The sequence below is a fragment of the Dendronephthya gigantea genome, unplaced genomic scaffold (genome assembly GCF_004324835.1).
Source record: "Dendronephthya gigantea isolate DGI-Jeju-01 unplaced genomic scaffold, DenGig_1.0 000075F, whole genome shotgun sequence".
Lineage (NCBI taxonomy): Eukaryota > Metazoa > Cnidaria > Anthozoa > Malacalcyonacea > Nephtheidae > Dendronephthya > Dendronephthya gigantea.
This window is the reverse complement of record NW_021163085.1, coordinates 773,408-791,732: the sequence shown is the minus strand read 5'-3', so window position 1 is coordinate 791,732 and position 18,325 is coordinate 773,408. Positions and strand designations below refer to the sequence as shown.

Genomic DNA, 18,325 nt, shown 5'->3' with positions numbered 1-18,325 from the left:
TCACAGGATGAGCAGACTGAACCAACTTCTCTCTATATATATATATACCCTAACTCAACGGCAATAATATAACAACTATGCAAAATATGAATAGTAAAATGCATACTACACAAATTACAATAAACTCAAAACCAAAATATACACCATCGATTTCATCACTTCAATGTGAAGCAATAAAAGAAATGCAATTAACAAGTTTTTTGCTGGAGGTAGACGCATTCAACAAAATGACCTGTGATGAAGTTGGAGTAATAGTATGTGGGATAATTCATAAAAATGGAATAACACTGTATGAAAGGGAGGATCCCGAAACAAAAGATGTGCATGTTGTGGCATCAAAAAATTGACTCTTTCTCTCTAAAACGTTTCAACCACATTCGAAAAGAAGACATAGACAACATCTTAAAGAAATGGTACAAGAATAAAAAACAATATATATTCAGATACGATAGTAAAGTAATAAGTTCATTGTAAATCTCAATGATTATAATACAATGTACAACATTCACAATTCTCTAAATTACAAAGTTCACAAATTACATTTTCTCTTCTATTGTTTTCTGTCTTCTTCTTCTCTTTACTAAAAAATGTTCTATGATAATCATAAAAGTCTTGTTCATAATTCTCAGGATCAGTCCCCTTACAAAATGTTCGAATAGAATCCCATAAATATTTACATTCCTTCTTATTACTGCATATAATTTTTATTTTTTTTCCATCAATAGGATTAAATCGAGTAATTATTTCCACAGCGTCAAAATATGATATATGTTCAAAATCATTAAGAAGAAAAGCAGCAAATTTCCGTAAATGAAATTGATCGTGAACAATAATACTTCTTTGCTTAACATCTAAAAACGAATAGAATCCATCATACGTCCACTGCAATGGTAAGCTCTTCTAGATCTAGTATAATCACGCGAAATAATTTTCCAAATACTGTTAGCTTCTTTCTCATTTTCAGAAAACAAAACCCACTTCCAATCGATTGTTGATTTTACCCTCTCAAATCGATTAAACATTGAAATCAAATCAGCAAGATTGTCAAAAAATAAGGAACGTAAAATGTGAATAAGAAATCTTCTCATCTCACAATCAGTGTCAATTTCAACACAAAAAAAATACTCACTCATTCTTTTGCACACTTCTCATGTCCAACTTGAACTCAAATGATTAGAAAAATAACAAAACTTGTAAGTCATTTCTTTGTTTGACCGTGTGTCGCCTATCAACTACATTTTCAACAAGTTAATAAACTTTTATAATGCTAAAAAGGAATTCAACCGCAATAAAAAATTTATCTATCCCTTCACTTTATCCCACCATCGGTACTGGTTACACTCCACAAAAATAAACAATCGTCATTTTTTTACAGCCCGACAAAAAAAATCGAAATCCCAATTATTTTCTCAATAAAATAGCACAATAGTTTTTCCCTAGTGTTGCTTTTAGCCTTTGCATAGTCACGGTGATATTTAGTCTATTTTCAAGCGTTTCTGAGTAGAAAGTTTCGTTTTAACTCAGCAAATAGAAATAATTTTGTGTATTTTCATAATAATTTTGCGTACTACGCACGCAGCTGCGCGCCGCTGTTGCTTAAGTTTGAATGATACAAAACCTTGAGTTGTCGGGGTTTTATTACACAGGAAATCGACTGGCGGGGTTTAAAGCCTACCCAAGTGCATTTTTTCCGGTTGTTTTGGGTTTATCGAAATATGACACCTCAGCTCGAGGGTATGATATCGCTACGCTAGGATTTTATATTTCGCTATAACTTCGGTATTTTTTTAGTTATATGTTTAAAAATTTAGTCAAAATGTAGAACTTTTTATGGAGAATTTGGCTTTGCAAAAAAAAATGAAGTAAAATAAAAAGAGGCGAAGATAAACGCGGCAATAGATGCAGAATATATAATTAGTTTGAAAAGATTGGAAAATATATTTACAAATTTGTTATTCTGGCTTTCAAAACATATTATTCGTGTATTTTCCTTGTATTTACGATTTCACTTCCTAATTTTATTGTACAGTTTCATATGCGAAATCTAGCTACCTAATTTTAACGAACATAGCCGCACATAAAAACAATGATATAGCAGTGTGAAATTACCTGTCGAATTCGACTGAATATAATCACGGCGCTGTGGGAAAAATCCAAACTCCCGATTATTTTTACAAAAAAAATTGGAAATTTCAATTTTTCCTTCAAGAAACAGGAAGCTCAAATTTCAACATTCCTATGATTAAAGGGATATATATAAATAGCAATCACAAATCAAAACACAATACAGCATGTCCGATAAAGATTCCCTTTACAAAAAATATGCGAACAAAAAGTGTGAAATTTGTAGAGATATTTTGATACTTATTGAGAGAGAAAACATGGCTAACAAGGAATTTCAAGACAAACTGGAAAAGCTATCATCCTATTTCTTCAACCCTGAAAATCTAGCCTACGCGTAGACTCAACTTAAGTTATAAGTGAGTCTACGCATCAGCGTTAAAAAGCTTGTTCAATCATGTGGATTTCCCCACAAATGGGGGAACGCTCGTGATTGGTCAGTTGATAAATATTCAGGATAGATGATAATTTATCATAATTTATGCTAATCGCGAATATCTTCATAGCCAACATGGCGACACTATGAAAGTATTGACTGTATTGGAAGCTTTGAATATTCATGAATTCTCAGGAGTGCGTTCTTTGTTTGTTCAAGATAGAAAAGAAAGGTGACGTCAATCTTGTAGAGGGGAAAAGGGATTTTGACGCTAAAGCAGAAATTGAAAGTCTGCATTTTGTGATAAGACCGATCTCCAAATACATTTGTCGAAGCTGTTTGGGTTATTTTAAACAGAGATCAAACCAACGGAAAAAAATAGATGAAATAAACACCAAGTTATTGTTCAACTATCGAAAAAAAGCTGAGGAGAAAGGATTTACGGTTAAGTTGAAATCATCTGTGAAACGTTTGGGATATGATGATAAAAATTCTGCAGAGCAGTCACGCTTTATACTGAGTGAACACCATGGCAATCAAAATTCAACAGTTCCAGTTATCCCCATATCACCTATTACAAATGTGTATCCAGTCCAGAGTTTGTCAACCTGTCCACTAACGACGTCAACTCCAACCCGAATTTGGCTACAACTCCATTCCGATGCGGATAATAACCCACATTCGCAGACACTGGCAGAGCCTGAAGATGCAACTAAAACTGTTGTGAAAGTATCAGTTTCATGGCGCAGTAAACATAACACCAAAGTTTTACCAGATGATCTGAGCTCTCTTGGAAAAATGATGTGTCGAGGGACATATACCCAAATTACCCAAAAACATCGACTAGCAGTGTCTCATACATACTTGTACAAGAAACTGGATGAGTATGGGAATAACCATGATCAAGCTATTCTGTCAGAGGTGGCTATAGAAGGAGAAAGACTAAAACAAATAAATGCTGGTAAGTATAGGTTTGAAGTAAGTGCAATTATGTAATGATGGATACTAAATAGGCATAAAATACATTTATAAATTATTATTGTTTTAAGGTACAATGGCAAGACCAACCACATGCCCAGTTCCAGATAAATGTCGGAAGATTGTCTTTGACAATTTTGACTTTAAGCAGCTAGTCCATCACATGACGGAAGATCATCAGAACATAGATAACCACTGGGTCAGTCATATATCTGTTGAGAATAGGGTATCTGGTAACCACTTATTGATGGACAAATCTACTAGAACTGGCCTGCTGAATATTGACAATGCAAAATTTGTTCCTAACAGAATTGAACATGTGCTTCAAAGGGACAATTACAGTGCACTTGTTTCAAGAATCTTGGTGAATAATATACCATGTTTGCATTTTCTGAGAGAATATGCCTCAATACACATCATGCATGCTTACACTTCAGAAATGATGAAAAAACAGAAAATGTAAGTGTGCCAATATTGGAGTACTGACCTTTGAAAATTACAAAAAGTACAGCAGTTTTAAGTATTACATACAAAATTTAACCAAACAATTTTCTAAAGGTGATGTTACACAGGACAATTTCCAATCAAATTTGGGCTAACTGATGAAACATGATTGGTTCTGCAATTACTGTATTTTTTGTTGCAAATTGATGTTGAAAATTGTTCTGTGTAACATCACCCTAAGGTTATGAAGCTGAAGTAGTATTTGTTGAAAGCTGAAGAATTATAAAGAATTTTGTCATGGTCATAATGATACTGTTAGTAGCCAGGATAAGATAAATAGTCAGTGGAAATCAGTTGAAAATTCTGAAAAACTAAAGCAACAAAATTCCAATTTCAAGAATTTAACGAGAAACATTCAACAAACTTTGTGTCATATTATTCATAATTGTTACATGTATGTCATTTGCATTACAGGTTTTCCTTGGTTTGTTATTCCACAACGAAAATACCAACGAGGGAATTCAAAGTGTTTTAGAAGCGGTGCACAAGTATGTTCCTTGTCTTGATCATGGTGAACAGAAGGAGTATCCAATCAATCAAGCCTTGGTAGGAGATCAGTTGTCTGTGGAAAGGGGAATAAATCAACTCCTTCAAGTTGCAAATGGGATTACACCTGAAGAGAGGTTGGAAGGCCTACACCTAGAAATCGCTGATTTTCATTAAAAAATAAAATTTCTGCAGGTACTAATAGCATGCTATATACAATACACGGCGATATATATAAACTAATTACAGTCGCGTACAAAACTTGTGTTAATGCAGTATGTCAAAACACACTGATAACCACAGAAAAATGGAACTACAGTATACCGTATACGCTTAATTAAAACGGTTAATGCTTCATGCATGCTTAATACTGTATGCCTAATTGATTATTGAGACAAAAATAACAAAAACTTACCTCTTTAAAAACTTCATGCCATCAGTATAAAATATTGGCAGTTAAACTAATCACTAATGATAGTTTCCTTTTTTTATTATTTAGGTTGCATTCAATCACTTTTATGACCCAAGTGCTAAAGTAGACAAATGTACACTGTTTTCCGACAGAGAACTCATCAACAGGCGAAATGTTGTGCAAGAGGTAAAGAAGAAATTTAGCGCTTGCAAACAGTTCTTTAATTTAGAAATTGATGCACGAATAATTGCTGCAGCACTAAATGTCTTGGAAATCGAGTCACTAGAACGTGTTCCCAAAGAAAGTATCTTGCCAAATGGAATGGCCGAAGCTTCACCAGAAACTCAAAGAACATTTGTAAAGGAACTTTGTTTTAAAGTTGTTGACAAGTTCGTTTTACGTGAAGAAGAAATGAAGGAACTTGTTGAGAAATTGGAAAAAGAGAAAGATAAGGATGTTGGAATACTTCCAAATTGTCGTTTTCCTTGCCGGTACGCTGGTTGCAAAAAGTCTTTTGCTCGTGATGGCAAGGCTAGGGAAGACCACGAGAAAAGTCACGGCCTCCATCAAGAACAATTAGTTACAGCACAAGTGGACAAAATACCTAAACGAGATGACATGTTAAATGACCAGTATGCTCTTCTTGAATACGGTATGCTATTTCACAACTTTTCAGATGCTGTGTCTGAAGGTGATGGTCAAAGAATTATCAGATGCTGGAAATTCTTTCTGATGTTCCTGAAGGTGGACAATCAGAGAAGCTACAAATATGCTTTAGAAGGCCTGAATATCATGTGCCAAATCTATGCTCTCTTTTCACCCAGGGAAGCACATCGACTTATTTGGAACCGCTCTGTCAAAGCTAAGAGTGGTATGGGAGGAAATATACCCCTTGATCCTGCCTTGGAGCATTTCAACAGAGTGTTGAAGCAGTTGATCAAAAACATGGGTCCTAATGCCTCAAATGAGAAAGCTGTTAATTGCTTTGCAAAAGCAATTGGAGTAACAAAACAACTTATGGATAACTTTGACATGGACTGCAAAGTTCTGAAAAGAGCAGGTCATCATGTTAGAAAAGCAGCAACTTGTGACCTGCAGAAAATTGTTACAGAATTACTTAAGAATGATGTCTTTACGTTGCATGCTAACAGGCAGTATAAGAAATTTGCAAGAGTGGAACCAAGCTTGCTGTCAAACTTTAGTATGAGCTCCATGTTCAAATGAATCAATGAACATAAGAGAACAATTACCCTGCACAAAACTGCCAGATAATTTTTATTATATATAGTAGTAGATATTACAGCCTACAATACGGCCGTTAACCAAGTCCCCAGCAACGGGTAAAATTTTGCAATTTCTAAGACGCTTGAAAACCGCAGCAAAGTGTTCTTAGATAATTCAGACCTAAGCGAAGTTCTACAAAAGCAATAATTGTTTTCTTTCGGTATTTTAGCGAATAAAAACGGCTTGGCTTTTTACATAGCAATAATCGACTTGAAATTGGTGTTAAAACGACAAGTAAAGTAATTATTGCATTTAATATAAGACAGAAACCTTGAACAATTAATAAGAAACAGAAATAATAACGAATCTACTGAACACTTGATGTATAATTATTTCAAATGCATCTTTTTTCGCCGTGGCTAAGGACTTGGTCTACCGCCGTAAACTCTGTATTATTACACATTTACACTGTAGACTCTATAGTATGGTAATTAGAGCCTGATACATGGTCAATTTTATGCCCTGATGTTGATATTCATAGTGAGGAAAAGTTAGAAGAAGGTGCATATTGCTGCTCAAAGGGTCAACTTTATGTATACAAACATAGCCTTTAAACAGATTTGATTCAGTACGTGTCAGAAAAAATTAAATAGTGTTGTTCTATCCAAAGCAACAACATATATAGTTGTCTTTCAAAAGAAATATAGTATTCTGTATATAGTTATAGACAAACTCTTTGAAGGGATGAATCAATGATTATCATTCATGTTTTGTGAAACTTCGTCTGCCAAATCGATTACAAATTGACTAACATCCATGTGTTCTTCATCTTGGTCAGTTTGATAGGACTCATTCAAAGCCTCGTTAATTACAGAACATTAGACTCGTTCATTGATACATCAAAAAAGTCAGAGTCATCTCGAACAGCTGCCCATTCCGAGTCAACATAGTATTCATCTATGTCATCAGCCTCAAACTGCAATTCATTTGCATCAACATCATTAAAAACTTCTGACAGAATAAGCAAAATATTGATTGCATGTTCAGTTCTCCAAATTTCCACACAATTGCAAACATCCTCCACTGAAAACAATTGATGGCAGTTTTGAAGGATTTGACCAATGTTGAATTTTCCAAATTCTAAGAACACATTTGGATACAACACAGGTTTGATATATGTTGCCAAAAAGTTTAAAAGTTTTGTTTTCAGTTCTAATCTTTGTTGGTCACTTACAGTTTGACTTCTTTTAAATTTGTATTTGTCAGAACATTTGTTGGTAACTTCAAGGAAGACACTTGTTCGACACTTTCCAGGAAAACCAGAACATGTGCATTTCTTTGCACATACATCACAACATTTACAGCCATTTACTTCAACCACATGTGAACCAGGAAAGTGTTCCATATTTTTCCATCTGCATCTGTCTGATTTCACAAAATCTTTCATGTTTTCAGAACAATGAGATGCAAGAAATCTATTGTGCTGCAAGATACATGTGCTCTCTCTGCCATCTCGCCCCGCTCTTCCACACTCTTGCATATAGCATTTAACATTTGTAGATGGCCCAAAAAGAATGACACGATCTACACCTCTGCAATTTATCCCCATTCCAAAAGCAATGGTACAGATCACAACTCTGATATGGTTGTCTTCAGATGATACACTTTCGAGAATCATATTTTTAGTCAACTGTGGGGTACCTGCATGAAACATCTGGACCAAATATCCTGTTGGTGTAGGAGTTTAAAAAGATATCATTCTCCAATTGCAACTTGAGCATCCTCCACAATATGGCACACTGGTTTCGTGTCTGACAAGTCTTTCTTGTCTTGTCTTTGTCATTTTTCAACTCACTGATGATTGTGCCAAACAAATCATTGTTTGGTATTGAGTTGTCCACATACTGAACAACATAACGCAGATTTTTCCTCTCTGGGCTCATTTCAATAATGCATGTTTCTTCAGGACTTATTGAAAACACTTCAAAAATTTTTCTCTTAGTGTACTTGGACGCAGTGGCAGTGCACATAATCAGCTTAACATTTGTAAATATATCTCTAAGTTGGCCAAGATTGCCGTACCTTTTTCTGAATGGAACTGGTTTATTCACACCAGGCAATCCCCTAACAAAACAAGGCACAACTCAGAACTTTTATGATATTCGACAACGCAAATAACAACCTTTAATATTACATGACATGTCTATAAATAAACCTACCACTGACTGAAACAATGTGCTTCATCGACAGCGACCACGACGCAATGAGTCTTAAAGTGGGATGACTGAAGCATGTTTCGCTAACGTTGTAGAGAAAGCACAGATTCAGGAGAGAAATAAATATACGCATAGTTGCCATCTTCTATATCCTTCAGCACCGTCTCTTCCTGTCCTTCATAAACCGCAGCTGCATTCAACCCAAGTGATTTAAAATATGCTACTTGGTCAAGCATTAGAGATATCAGGGGGCAAATAATGATCCCAATACTTGTTCCTACCATCTGGTCCATTAGCAGATCGGCTAAAAGTGGAACTGCCTGAAAAATTAATGATTTCCAATAGCCTGTACCAGCACTAAAAAATATTGACTTTCCAAGGAAAGACTCTCTTAGAATATTCTTTTGCTCATCGTACAGACTTTGAACTTGAAAAAAACAACATACAATATGAATAGCACTCTCGAAAGACTCTCCTTCTAAATCCTCTCGCTCTATTTGTGTCGCCATGTAGCCTACGTCGTAGACCCATCATCACAGAAGGGGTCTACGAATCAACGAGGAAAATCTTGCCCGGCCTACGTCACATCCGTTTCAGGTTTTGGGTAAATTAACTTAGATCACGGTTAATTTATTCTCAATTTAATTTCAAAATGGCGGATCCACCGGAGTCAAAAAAGTCCCACAAAACGTTGTTCAAAGAAAATAAATTTCAAGAAGCACTGGCCATTGCTGCTAACCTTTTGCAAGTAAAAGAGTTTTACAAGGATCAAGAAACTGCGCTGAGGCAGTTCTTTCAAGGAAAAAATATCTTTTTTAGTGCGCATACTGGCTACGGCAAATCCTTAGTCTTTCAGGCAATTCCAATTTTGGCAGATGTTATGGCTGAAAATGTTATTGGAACTAGTGTTGTTGTGGTAATATCACCATTGACGTCGTTAATGAAGGACCAAGTGAAAACTGTAAATGAGAATTTTGGGATTAGCGCGGCAACAATATATGATGGTCAAGATAATCAAGTCCTGGAAAACATTGAAGATTGTGTGTACTCCATTGTTTATACTTCGCCTGAATCATTTATTGCTTCAAAAAGATGGAGATCGCTTGCCAGTTAAAGTAATTTTCGAGAGTATTGTGCCGGGATTGTTATTGATGAAGCACATTGTTTGGTTCACTGGTATGTGTCAATATACATAATGTATTTGAGGATGCATCACTGCTCTTTGAATACATGGTACCACAGAGGAGAGATGGATCCATCTCTCCTCTGTGGTAGTACCCCCCCCCCCATGCAACCCCTGGTAATTTGCAACTTTTTGACTCTTGCACCTGAAATAACAAACTTGAATAATACAAAGGGACATGTTCACCATGTAAGAATTCATCATGGCTGCAAAAATCTCGTATCAGTGATTAGTATCAATTAATTCATTTCCCTTTGAAACATGACAATGAAGATGCCATTTTGATTATTGTTCAATTGTGCTTTAAATAATCATTGTTATACCACTGAGCTATATGTGTTTCTTAGTCTACTCACATTTATGAAAATATACATGGTTTGGAGACAAGATGGAAGTACAATACAACTCATTAACCATGTTATACATGTATGTGTCTATTGTATTTTTGCCCAACCAACCAATAGCAATGACTCATTTCCTTAACCGTGACATAAACAACATGTTAATTTAAACATTACTATTGATTTATTACTTCAAAATGCAATAGACACATAATGAGGTAGGAACCCTATGAAACAGTGATTTACAAACCCCTAGGGGTTGCCCTAGGGAGGGTAACAGCAGGCATTACTATTGAGAAGACAAATTTTGAATTGCATTTTATCTTCAATTAATGTAGGGGGAAGTCAACATCCTTGAATGATGCACCATTCCGAATATGGTATTCAAAGTTGGTGGAACTAAAATCTTTGTTGCCCAACACAAGATATGCTATATTTACTGCTACAGCAACAAAAAGCACCAAGAGAACAATATTTGATATGCTGGACATATCTGAACAGAACATCTTTTGCATAGAAAAAGAACCAACAAGAATTAATAGCAGTTACCACTTCATTTATGTTGATAAGAATCTTCCCCTTGAGACAATTTTTGATGAACTAATTAATGAGCTAAAATTGAAAAAACAGCAAACGAAAAGGACTATTATTTTTTGCCAAACCAGGAAACAATGTTCCTTAATTTTCAGAATGTTTACTGTAGCTCTAGCTAATTTATTGTATACCACTCAAGGACATGAAGCTGATAAGCGTTTAGTGGAAATGTACCATGCAGGTACACCGGAGTCAGTCAAGAATCATGTAGTTGACAATATGGGCAAATTTGGCAGTCACCTTCGAGTTATTGTTTGTACTGTAGCATTTGGAATGGGGATAAACTGTAAAGATGTGTACCGCAGTATCCATTTTGGCCCACCAAAAACAGTTGAAATGCTTGTGCAGGAATGCGGCCGAATTGGAAGAGATGGGACCCAATCTATTTGTTATATTTTGCACAATGGATTTCTAACTAGTCATAGCAATGAACATATGAAATAATTGATTAACTCTGTATGTTGCCGCCGACAGTCTATTTCTAAATTGTTTTGTGGTTCAAACCAAGAGTTGCCTATTGAAAGCTGCCAGTGTTGTGACAACTGTGCTAGTGTTTGTGAATGCTCTGATCCAGTTGATCTAATGGTGTTTGGCAAGATTGATAAAAAAATGTCAAGTCTAGAGACATCAAGAAAACGTGAAGTTAACAATGTTCAAAGGCAGATTTTGCAAGAGAAGCTTGTTCAATACAGGAAATCATTGCTTCCAAAAAATGTAATGGAATTTATGCCTGTTGGAATACCAAATACATTGTTTGAATTTAGTTTCCACCAAATTGAACAGGTAGTGAAAAGTTGTGATGAGTTGTTCACAATTGAGGATATTTTATCCAAAATAGAAATATGGAGGCATGTACATGCAAATAATATCTATGTTATACTTGCTGAAACGTTTAATGATATGAATGAACTAAATGGAGGTGTTCAGATTTCTGAAGATGAGTTTCAGGAAATGGAAATTGTATCTGAAGAGTGGGAATATATTAGAGACGATTCATCCTTATACAGTTCAAATTTTGATATGTCATCTCAGTCTAACATGGATACCTCATTTGAAACCAGTTTCTTAGAGAGTTCAACATTTGGTAAAAATATTAGTGGAATATTTAATTCTATGGCCCACAAACTTGATATGGATATCAGCAATGGTTAGGTAATGTAAATTTCATGTATTATAATATATTTAAAGCTCTTTTAAAATAGTGGAATAAACGGTTATAAGTGTTTCAACCATGTCTTAAACTGCAGCACAATGTTATGTTATACTGTGTTTGCTATATACATGAATTAGGGACTGTTTTCCACTAGGCAGAATTATCTGTGTAGAGTGTAATTATCTTTTGCCTTTTTGCAATTAGTGCATGCTGTTTCAGAGCTCATGAAACAGATTCAAATTCAGAATTTTGCTCTGTGTGGAACATCCACCTAGTGGAAAGGAGCCCTATATACATAAATTCTTGTAATTATATGTATGAATTAATTATTAGCCTTTTCCCAAAATAGGTCAGAATGCATTCTGGGATTCTTTGGAGGGTCACAAAATATGATGACAAATGAAATGTCAAATACATGAGAAATTAAAAGCATTTAACATCAGTATCAATTTTTTTTCATGATCAACAACTAAATAATTTCCATTAGATTAGACATTTAATTTACATGTAAATGTGTGTTTCCACATTTCTTGTCCCTTCAACAATGGAGTTGCACAGCTACTGTATACCCACAACTTTGGGAATTGGCTAATTGGTACTATACCTGTATGATGTATATTACATTTAGTTGTCAACGTGCACATCTACTAAGAAACACGTTTTTTTTGTGCTCGTTAATCCACTGGAACATTGCCGATACATTGAAATTTTCTAATAAACTTGATGCAATTCCATGAAAGTGCTTGTAACTTCTACCATCAGTGAACACAAATGCTTCATTGTCAATGAGTCCTTTAACAACTTTGATCAGGTCATTCCTTCTTGATTGTTCAACATGATGGCCTGATCTTCTTGCAATATTGCACATTTCATCAAAGTTGTCCAACAACTGTTTGTTTGTGGCCAAAGCTTTACAGTGCCGATTTACAGCATTCTTGTTGAGACCATTTGCACCCATGTTTCTGATTAAAATCTTGATTAACTTATTAAAATGCTCTAAAGCCAAATCGAGGGGGATGTTGCAGCCCGAACCACATTTAGACTTAAAAAATCTATTCCAGATTAGTCGGTGAGCAGCACGTGGACTCAAAAGTGAGTGTACTTGGCATTGCAGGTACAAGGCTTCTAAAACATACTTTCTACGACTTGCACCGTCCTCCTTCAGATACTGTAGCATAAACTTCCAGCAACGCACAACTCGCAAACCATCACCTTCAGAGACGGCATCATAAAAATTTTTGACCAGGATCCCAATTTCAAGAAAGGAGGATTGGTAGCTGAACATATCATCCTTTTTGGGTTTGGCGTTGAAAACATATGTCAGGACTGGCTCCGGTGCTAATCCATGTGATTTCTCGTGCTCTCTTTTCCTTTTACCATCATACCGATAGGTCTTTCCACAGCCTTTAAATTGGCACTTAAATCGACCACCTTCGCTTGCTTTTCTTTCTTTTTCTTCTTTTTCAGCAATGCACACTTTATCCAATAAAGCAGTAACTTTCTCTCTATCCAGGATGTATTTATCAACCACTCTGGAAGCAAGAGATTTCAAAAACTGCTGCCTCTCATCTATTTGTGCAGTGCATAAGCTGGTTGGAAGAATATCTGAACTTGGTTGGCCATCAACTTCTTTTATGTGCAACTCAGTCATACAGGCAGCTACAATTCTTGCATCGACCTCCAGCATTATGAACTTCTTTGTGGCATTCACGTTCTTGCTGACATCTGTTGAGACATTTCTTCTGTTTATCATATTTCGGTCACAGTAGAGAGTACACTGATCATTTGGAGCACTTGGGTGATAAAAGTGATTAAAGATAACCTAGACAAATTACAATGTATTTCTTGTGACAATAATGATGATCTGTACCATGTGTACATATAGCTCAGCTAATTCAACAGTCATTCTATGTTGTATCATAGTTAGTAGAAAACATGGTTTGGAAGCTTAATAAAAGTCATTGTTCTATGTTTTTGTTCACGTTTATGCACTTTCACGGTGAGTGAACATATTGTTTTTCTGTATAATTAAGAGATTGCCCAATAGAAACTTAGGCTCCAATGCTTCAACCGCAAGAATTTAATATTAATCAACGCAAGAAAAAAGATTTATGCACCTTCAGGTACATTTTGATATCAGTTCAAGTTTGATTAGGAACCTCTTTGAAGTTTACCAGCCTTCCTAACCATGTCGTCTCTTTTAACTTTGGTTGTATCAATGATATATGAAATGCAAAGACACATGCTTGTATACAACACATCTCTGATAATTCTGTCACAAACTGTATGGCATCAGTGGCTTCATTTTGACTCTAACAGCTTGGCCAATCCATGCAATCATTAAATAATTATAGGAAGTTGTATTGGTTATTAACAGCATGAACTGTCCCAGTACATGAACTGTATGGGCCTAATGGTAGAATTTTCTACATACCTCAAGAAACTTCATTCCTCCATGAAAATCTGCAGCCTCAAAGTGTAATCCTTCGTTCCTTTCTTTTGGTGTAAAACCATTGGATACTTCCATCAAGGCATTTATACCGCGCTCAACTGTTAACTGATCACCAACCACACCCTGTTCACAACATTTATCTTTATTTTGGTCAGAGTAACTGGGGACATACTGATGCAAATGTTGCAGTATTTTCTGTATTCCATTAGCATCATTTTCATTTTCGTAAATGAGTCCTAGAAATGTCTGGAAAATTGTCCTAATCAGTGGATATTGTTTTTGCTCAGATCATCGAAGGCATAGTAGCACATTTTAAATGATGTACTTAAAAAAGATGCACAGCAGACTGGGTAGATGACTATATAGAATAAGCCATGAAAATTAAGTTCTATTGAAATAACATCAAAACACATCATTTGAAAAGTGCTATGGTGCCACAGAGTCTTGGCAATTATGAGTCATAAGCCAAACACATTATATATACTGTACTTACAGTATTTGTTTTTTGTCGCATCTCTTTTGAATAGATATGAGGTATATGAGGCATAGTGACATCTTTCAGGAAATGTAAACAGGGCAGTTCTTTAGTAATCACTCTTGAAACAAGATGAACATAATTTTCACGTTGTTGACTGTGCTCTGATTTACTGGGGCAGCATTTACCGTTTTCTAAATCCTTTAGATTACATATTGGTTTCTCGTCAGACAGATGATTGCCAGTTACCCTATTCTCAGTACACATAAGGCTACAGTAATGTACATCAGGGTTCTGATGTTGTTCAGTCATGTCATGTGTTATTTGATGCACATCTACATTATCTAAAACAAACTTTCTACCAGTGTCAATTGGGTAAAGTGTAGTGTTGCCATTGTGTTTGCTGGGTCTGGTAACCTTTCCAATATTCACTGAGGATGATTCACAAGGTTTTACTGGTTGGTCATCAGGATTACTATTAAACTTCCAGTTTGGAAACACCAGGAGCTGTTTTTGTGGTGGTGGCAAGGCCGACTGGCAATCAGCTTCATTCTGTATCCGCAAAAGAGACTCCAATATCTTATCTCTCTTAATAGTGGCTGAATTGTCCAGTTTTGGGGGAACAAATGTGGTACAGTTGGTGGTAGGATTCTTCTGTGACATTAGGGTATCAAGCATGATAGGTGTGGGGGTGGTGGAGATGATCTTGTGTGGTGTCAGGCCATCAAGCATGGAGGGTGTAGTGGTGGTTGTGGGACTCTCATGAGTATCTTGCATGATAGGTGTGGTGGTGAGATTCTCACATGGGACATGAGTGTCAAGCAATACCTTTGCAGCTTGTGCCTCTTTGCGTCTGCCTTCATTTTCTACTTTCATCAGGATTTCTGTGTCATAATCCAAGCCAAACTGATCCAGTTTTTGGTAAAAATATGTATGGGATGGCATGAGGCAAAGGGCCTGCATTCTCTTCATTCTGCTCTGTAATCAAGATAAAAGTACTTATTATTGTCTAATCAGTTGCAGCTGTTATCAGTTTTTTTAAACAAATACAATGACACTTTTCTACTGAATATATACTAACCATGAAGCCAGACAGATTGTTAATAATTGCCAGTACTAGCTGAAGTGCAACCATATTCTTTGATCTATTTTTCAGACACACTGCTGTTGCAACACCAACTGCCTGTAATGATCTCTTGGGACTTTTATCTTCTAATTTTAGTGATGCTGCTTGGAGAACAAGCTGAAATAGAGGTGCTTTTTCTTTCAACTCTTCATTAATCTTTTCAAAGGAAAACTGCAGAATGTCAGCTTTATCAGTTCGTCCCAGACAACTAACATGCTGCATCTTCTTTTCCTTCTTTGCATTCTTTGCAACAACTTTCTTACACATATTGCTACATTCTTTATGAACTTGCTTTCCAATCAATATCAAGAAATCCTTTTGCAATTCCTTACATTTCCAGGCTACTGTTGCGATTTATTTATAGGTACCCCTGCATATCATTTTACCAAGGGAACACAACTCTTTTGGCAACACTTTTCTTCTGACATTACCTGATGGCCATTTAATTTGTACAAGTACTTCAGAATCAGATGCAGGTGGTGTGTGCGAAGGAGGTATGACATCAACAGCCTTACTGATGGGTGACATACCTACTGAAACATTATCAATTTGACTGGCAGAGCAGGAGCTTGTTGGTGTTGGTGCCATCAGGATAGCTTGTTTGCGAGGGGTCGAACATCTATACAGAAGTAATTAGTCAATTTAGGGCAAAAATTGATAAAATATGCCTTGTAATAAAACAGTTTTTTTCTGACAAATACTTATCAATTTTCCGCTTGCATACTTATTCAAAAAATTAAAACGTTCCAAGAATCGCAAGAATTATTTATGTGAACTATCAGTTTTAATAATAAAAGCTAATAGCTTTATAGTTGTACAAATTATGTATTAATTATCAACTACGCCTATAAACAAAAGACATGTATAAAGCCTAGCTGTGATACAAACCTGTTTGTGTCGGCTAAAAGTTGAGGTTGAGCCTGCCATAAAGTTCCTTCGCATGGCGGGTCAGACGCGAGTTCCTTCGCGATATTTCCCTTTGGTTTTAACAGTATACGAATGGTGTTTAAAGCTGTTTCATGAACGCTTGTTACAGTCTTGTCGAGTTCAGATAATCGCTCTTTTAGATTTCTTCGTTTGTTTATTAGCGATAGGCAGGATTTGCAAATGCTATTTGTCAGTGATATTGAAAAAGGAAGGTCTTCCAACTCTTTGCGAACGTTTTCCTTGCTATCCAAAAAGTTGATATCAATTTTATTTGACGGAACTTTAAAACAAAGAACACATTTGTATTGTTGAAAGGCCGCCATTATAATTTACATAGACGCACGGAATAAATTTGAATAAATGTAAGTTAATTTACCCAAAACCTGAAACGGATGTGACGTAGGCCGGGCAAGATTTTCCTCGTTGATTCGTAGACCCCTTCTGTGATGATGGGTCTACGACGTAGGCTAGTCGCCATGTTGGCTATGAAGATATTCACGATTAGCATAAATTAAGCTAAATTATCATCTATCCTGAATATTTATCAACTGATCAATCACAACCGTTCCCCACATTTTTGGGGAAATCCATGTGATTGAACAAGCTTTTTAATGCTGATGCGTAGACTCTACTTATAACTTAAGTTGAGTCTACGCGTAGGCTACTGAAAATCCAGACCCGTGAAAAAGCATACATTGTTTAGCATGTGGCTTTCAACACTGTGCGCACTTCCAATGCAACGCATTTCTTAATGAAGAACAAAGAATTTGTATGGTGTGAACATCTCGAATGCAAGATTCTGCGTTTCCGTGTTCGATTTTGCATAAAACGCATAAAAGACATGGAAACAATTGAAATGACAAGTGAAGAACACGTACAACTTGATTCAATGTAGGTACAAATCTTCCACTTACAATTTAGAATTCTTTTACAATCTTTTTTTCCTTTCAAAAATAAGGATCGGTTTTCCTGAAAAAGAAAGTGGAAAGATGAAAGCTTTCACAGGAAAAGGTGAAGATGTGCTCTTCCCTCACCGTATATGTTATGAAAAAAAAGAAAGCAAATACCCAAATGAGGAATTGGCGAGTATGGAATCACTTCCACAAGATGCCGATGACGAAATTGAGCATCTTACCCTATATGGTGAGCATGATTTTGTCCCATGAGTAGAATGTTTGGCAAATCAAGGCTTCAAAATCACACAGGCAGAGCAAAGTTTCATTATGAAAGCATGCGGGTGCAATTGGGAAGTTGAAAGATTTGAAGAATTCTTTGAAAATGAATAAACGGACTGTTTTTTTCACAGATCACCTTGACGATGAGGGATATGCACTTTACCTTTTTCCCTTAAAAAATCGTAAGAAAAAATCCTTTTTTTAGAGACATACTCAACGCTTAAAATCATATTACATCGATTGAAAACTGATATGGGTAGAAATTACAGACAAATCGAAACACATAATAATGAATGAATTCAACTTTTTTTCTAATACCCTTATGCTCAGCGAAGAAGACGTTGAGGATCCATTATATTATTCTCTCCGAAATCCTAGATCCTGATAAACAACAAAACCGGATAGAAAATCACCGACGAAATCTTCTTCATTCTGGTTTCGATTTGTCAATGGACACAAAATCAAGCATTATGTTTGACTGCTTTGCACAAACAAACTGCTTTGAACGATTAACTGCTTTGCACGTATTGTACTCATTATTCAAATGATTTTTTGTAATAACATTTTTTATTCTTAAAATAA

General features: G+C 35.8%; 2 protein-coding genes across 2 annotated transcripts; one reads left to right on the top strand and one right to left on the bottom strand.

Moving 5' to 3' along the window:
- Positions 1-6,969: 6,969 nt before the first annotated feature.
- On the bottom strand, positions 6,970-7,779 carry LOC114531851 (putative ATP-dependent DNA helicase Q1). The gene has a single exon (XM_028553458.1). The coding sequence runs from the start codon at positions 7,777-7,779 to the stop codon at positions 6,970-6,972; it is 810 nt and encodes a 269-aa protein (XP_028409259.1).
- A 1,190-nt stretch (positions 7,780-8,969) lies between these two features.
- Positions 8,970-9,431, top strand: LOC114531850 (probable ATP-dependent DNA helicase RecQ). The gene has a single exon (XM_028553457.1). The coding sequence runs from the start codon at positions 8,970-8,972 to the stop codon at positions 9,429-9,431; it is 462 nt and encodes a 153-aa protein (XP_028409258.1).
- The last annotated feature ends 8,894 nt before the right edge of the window (positions 9,432-18,325 follow it).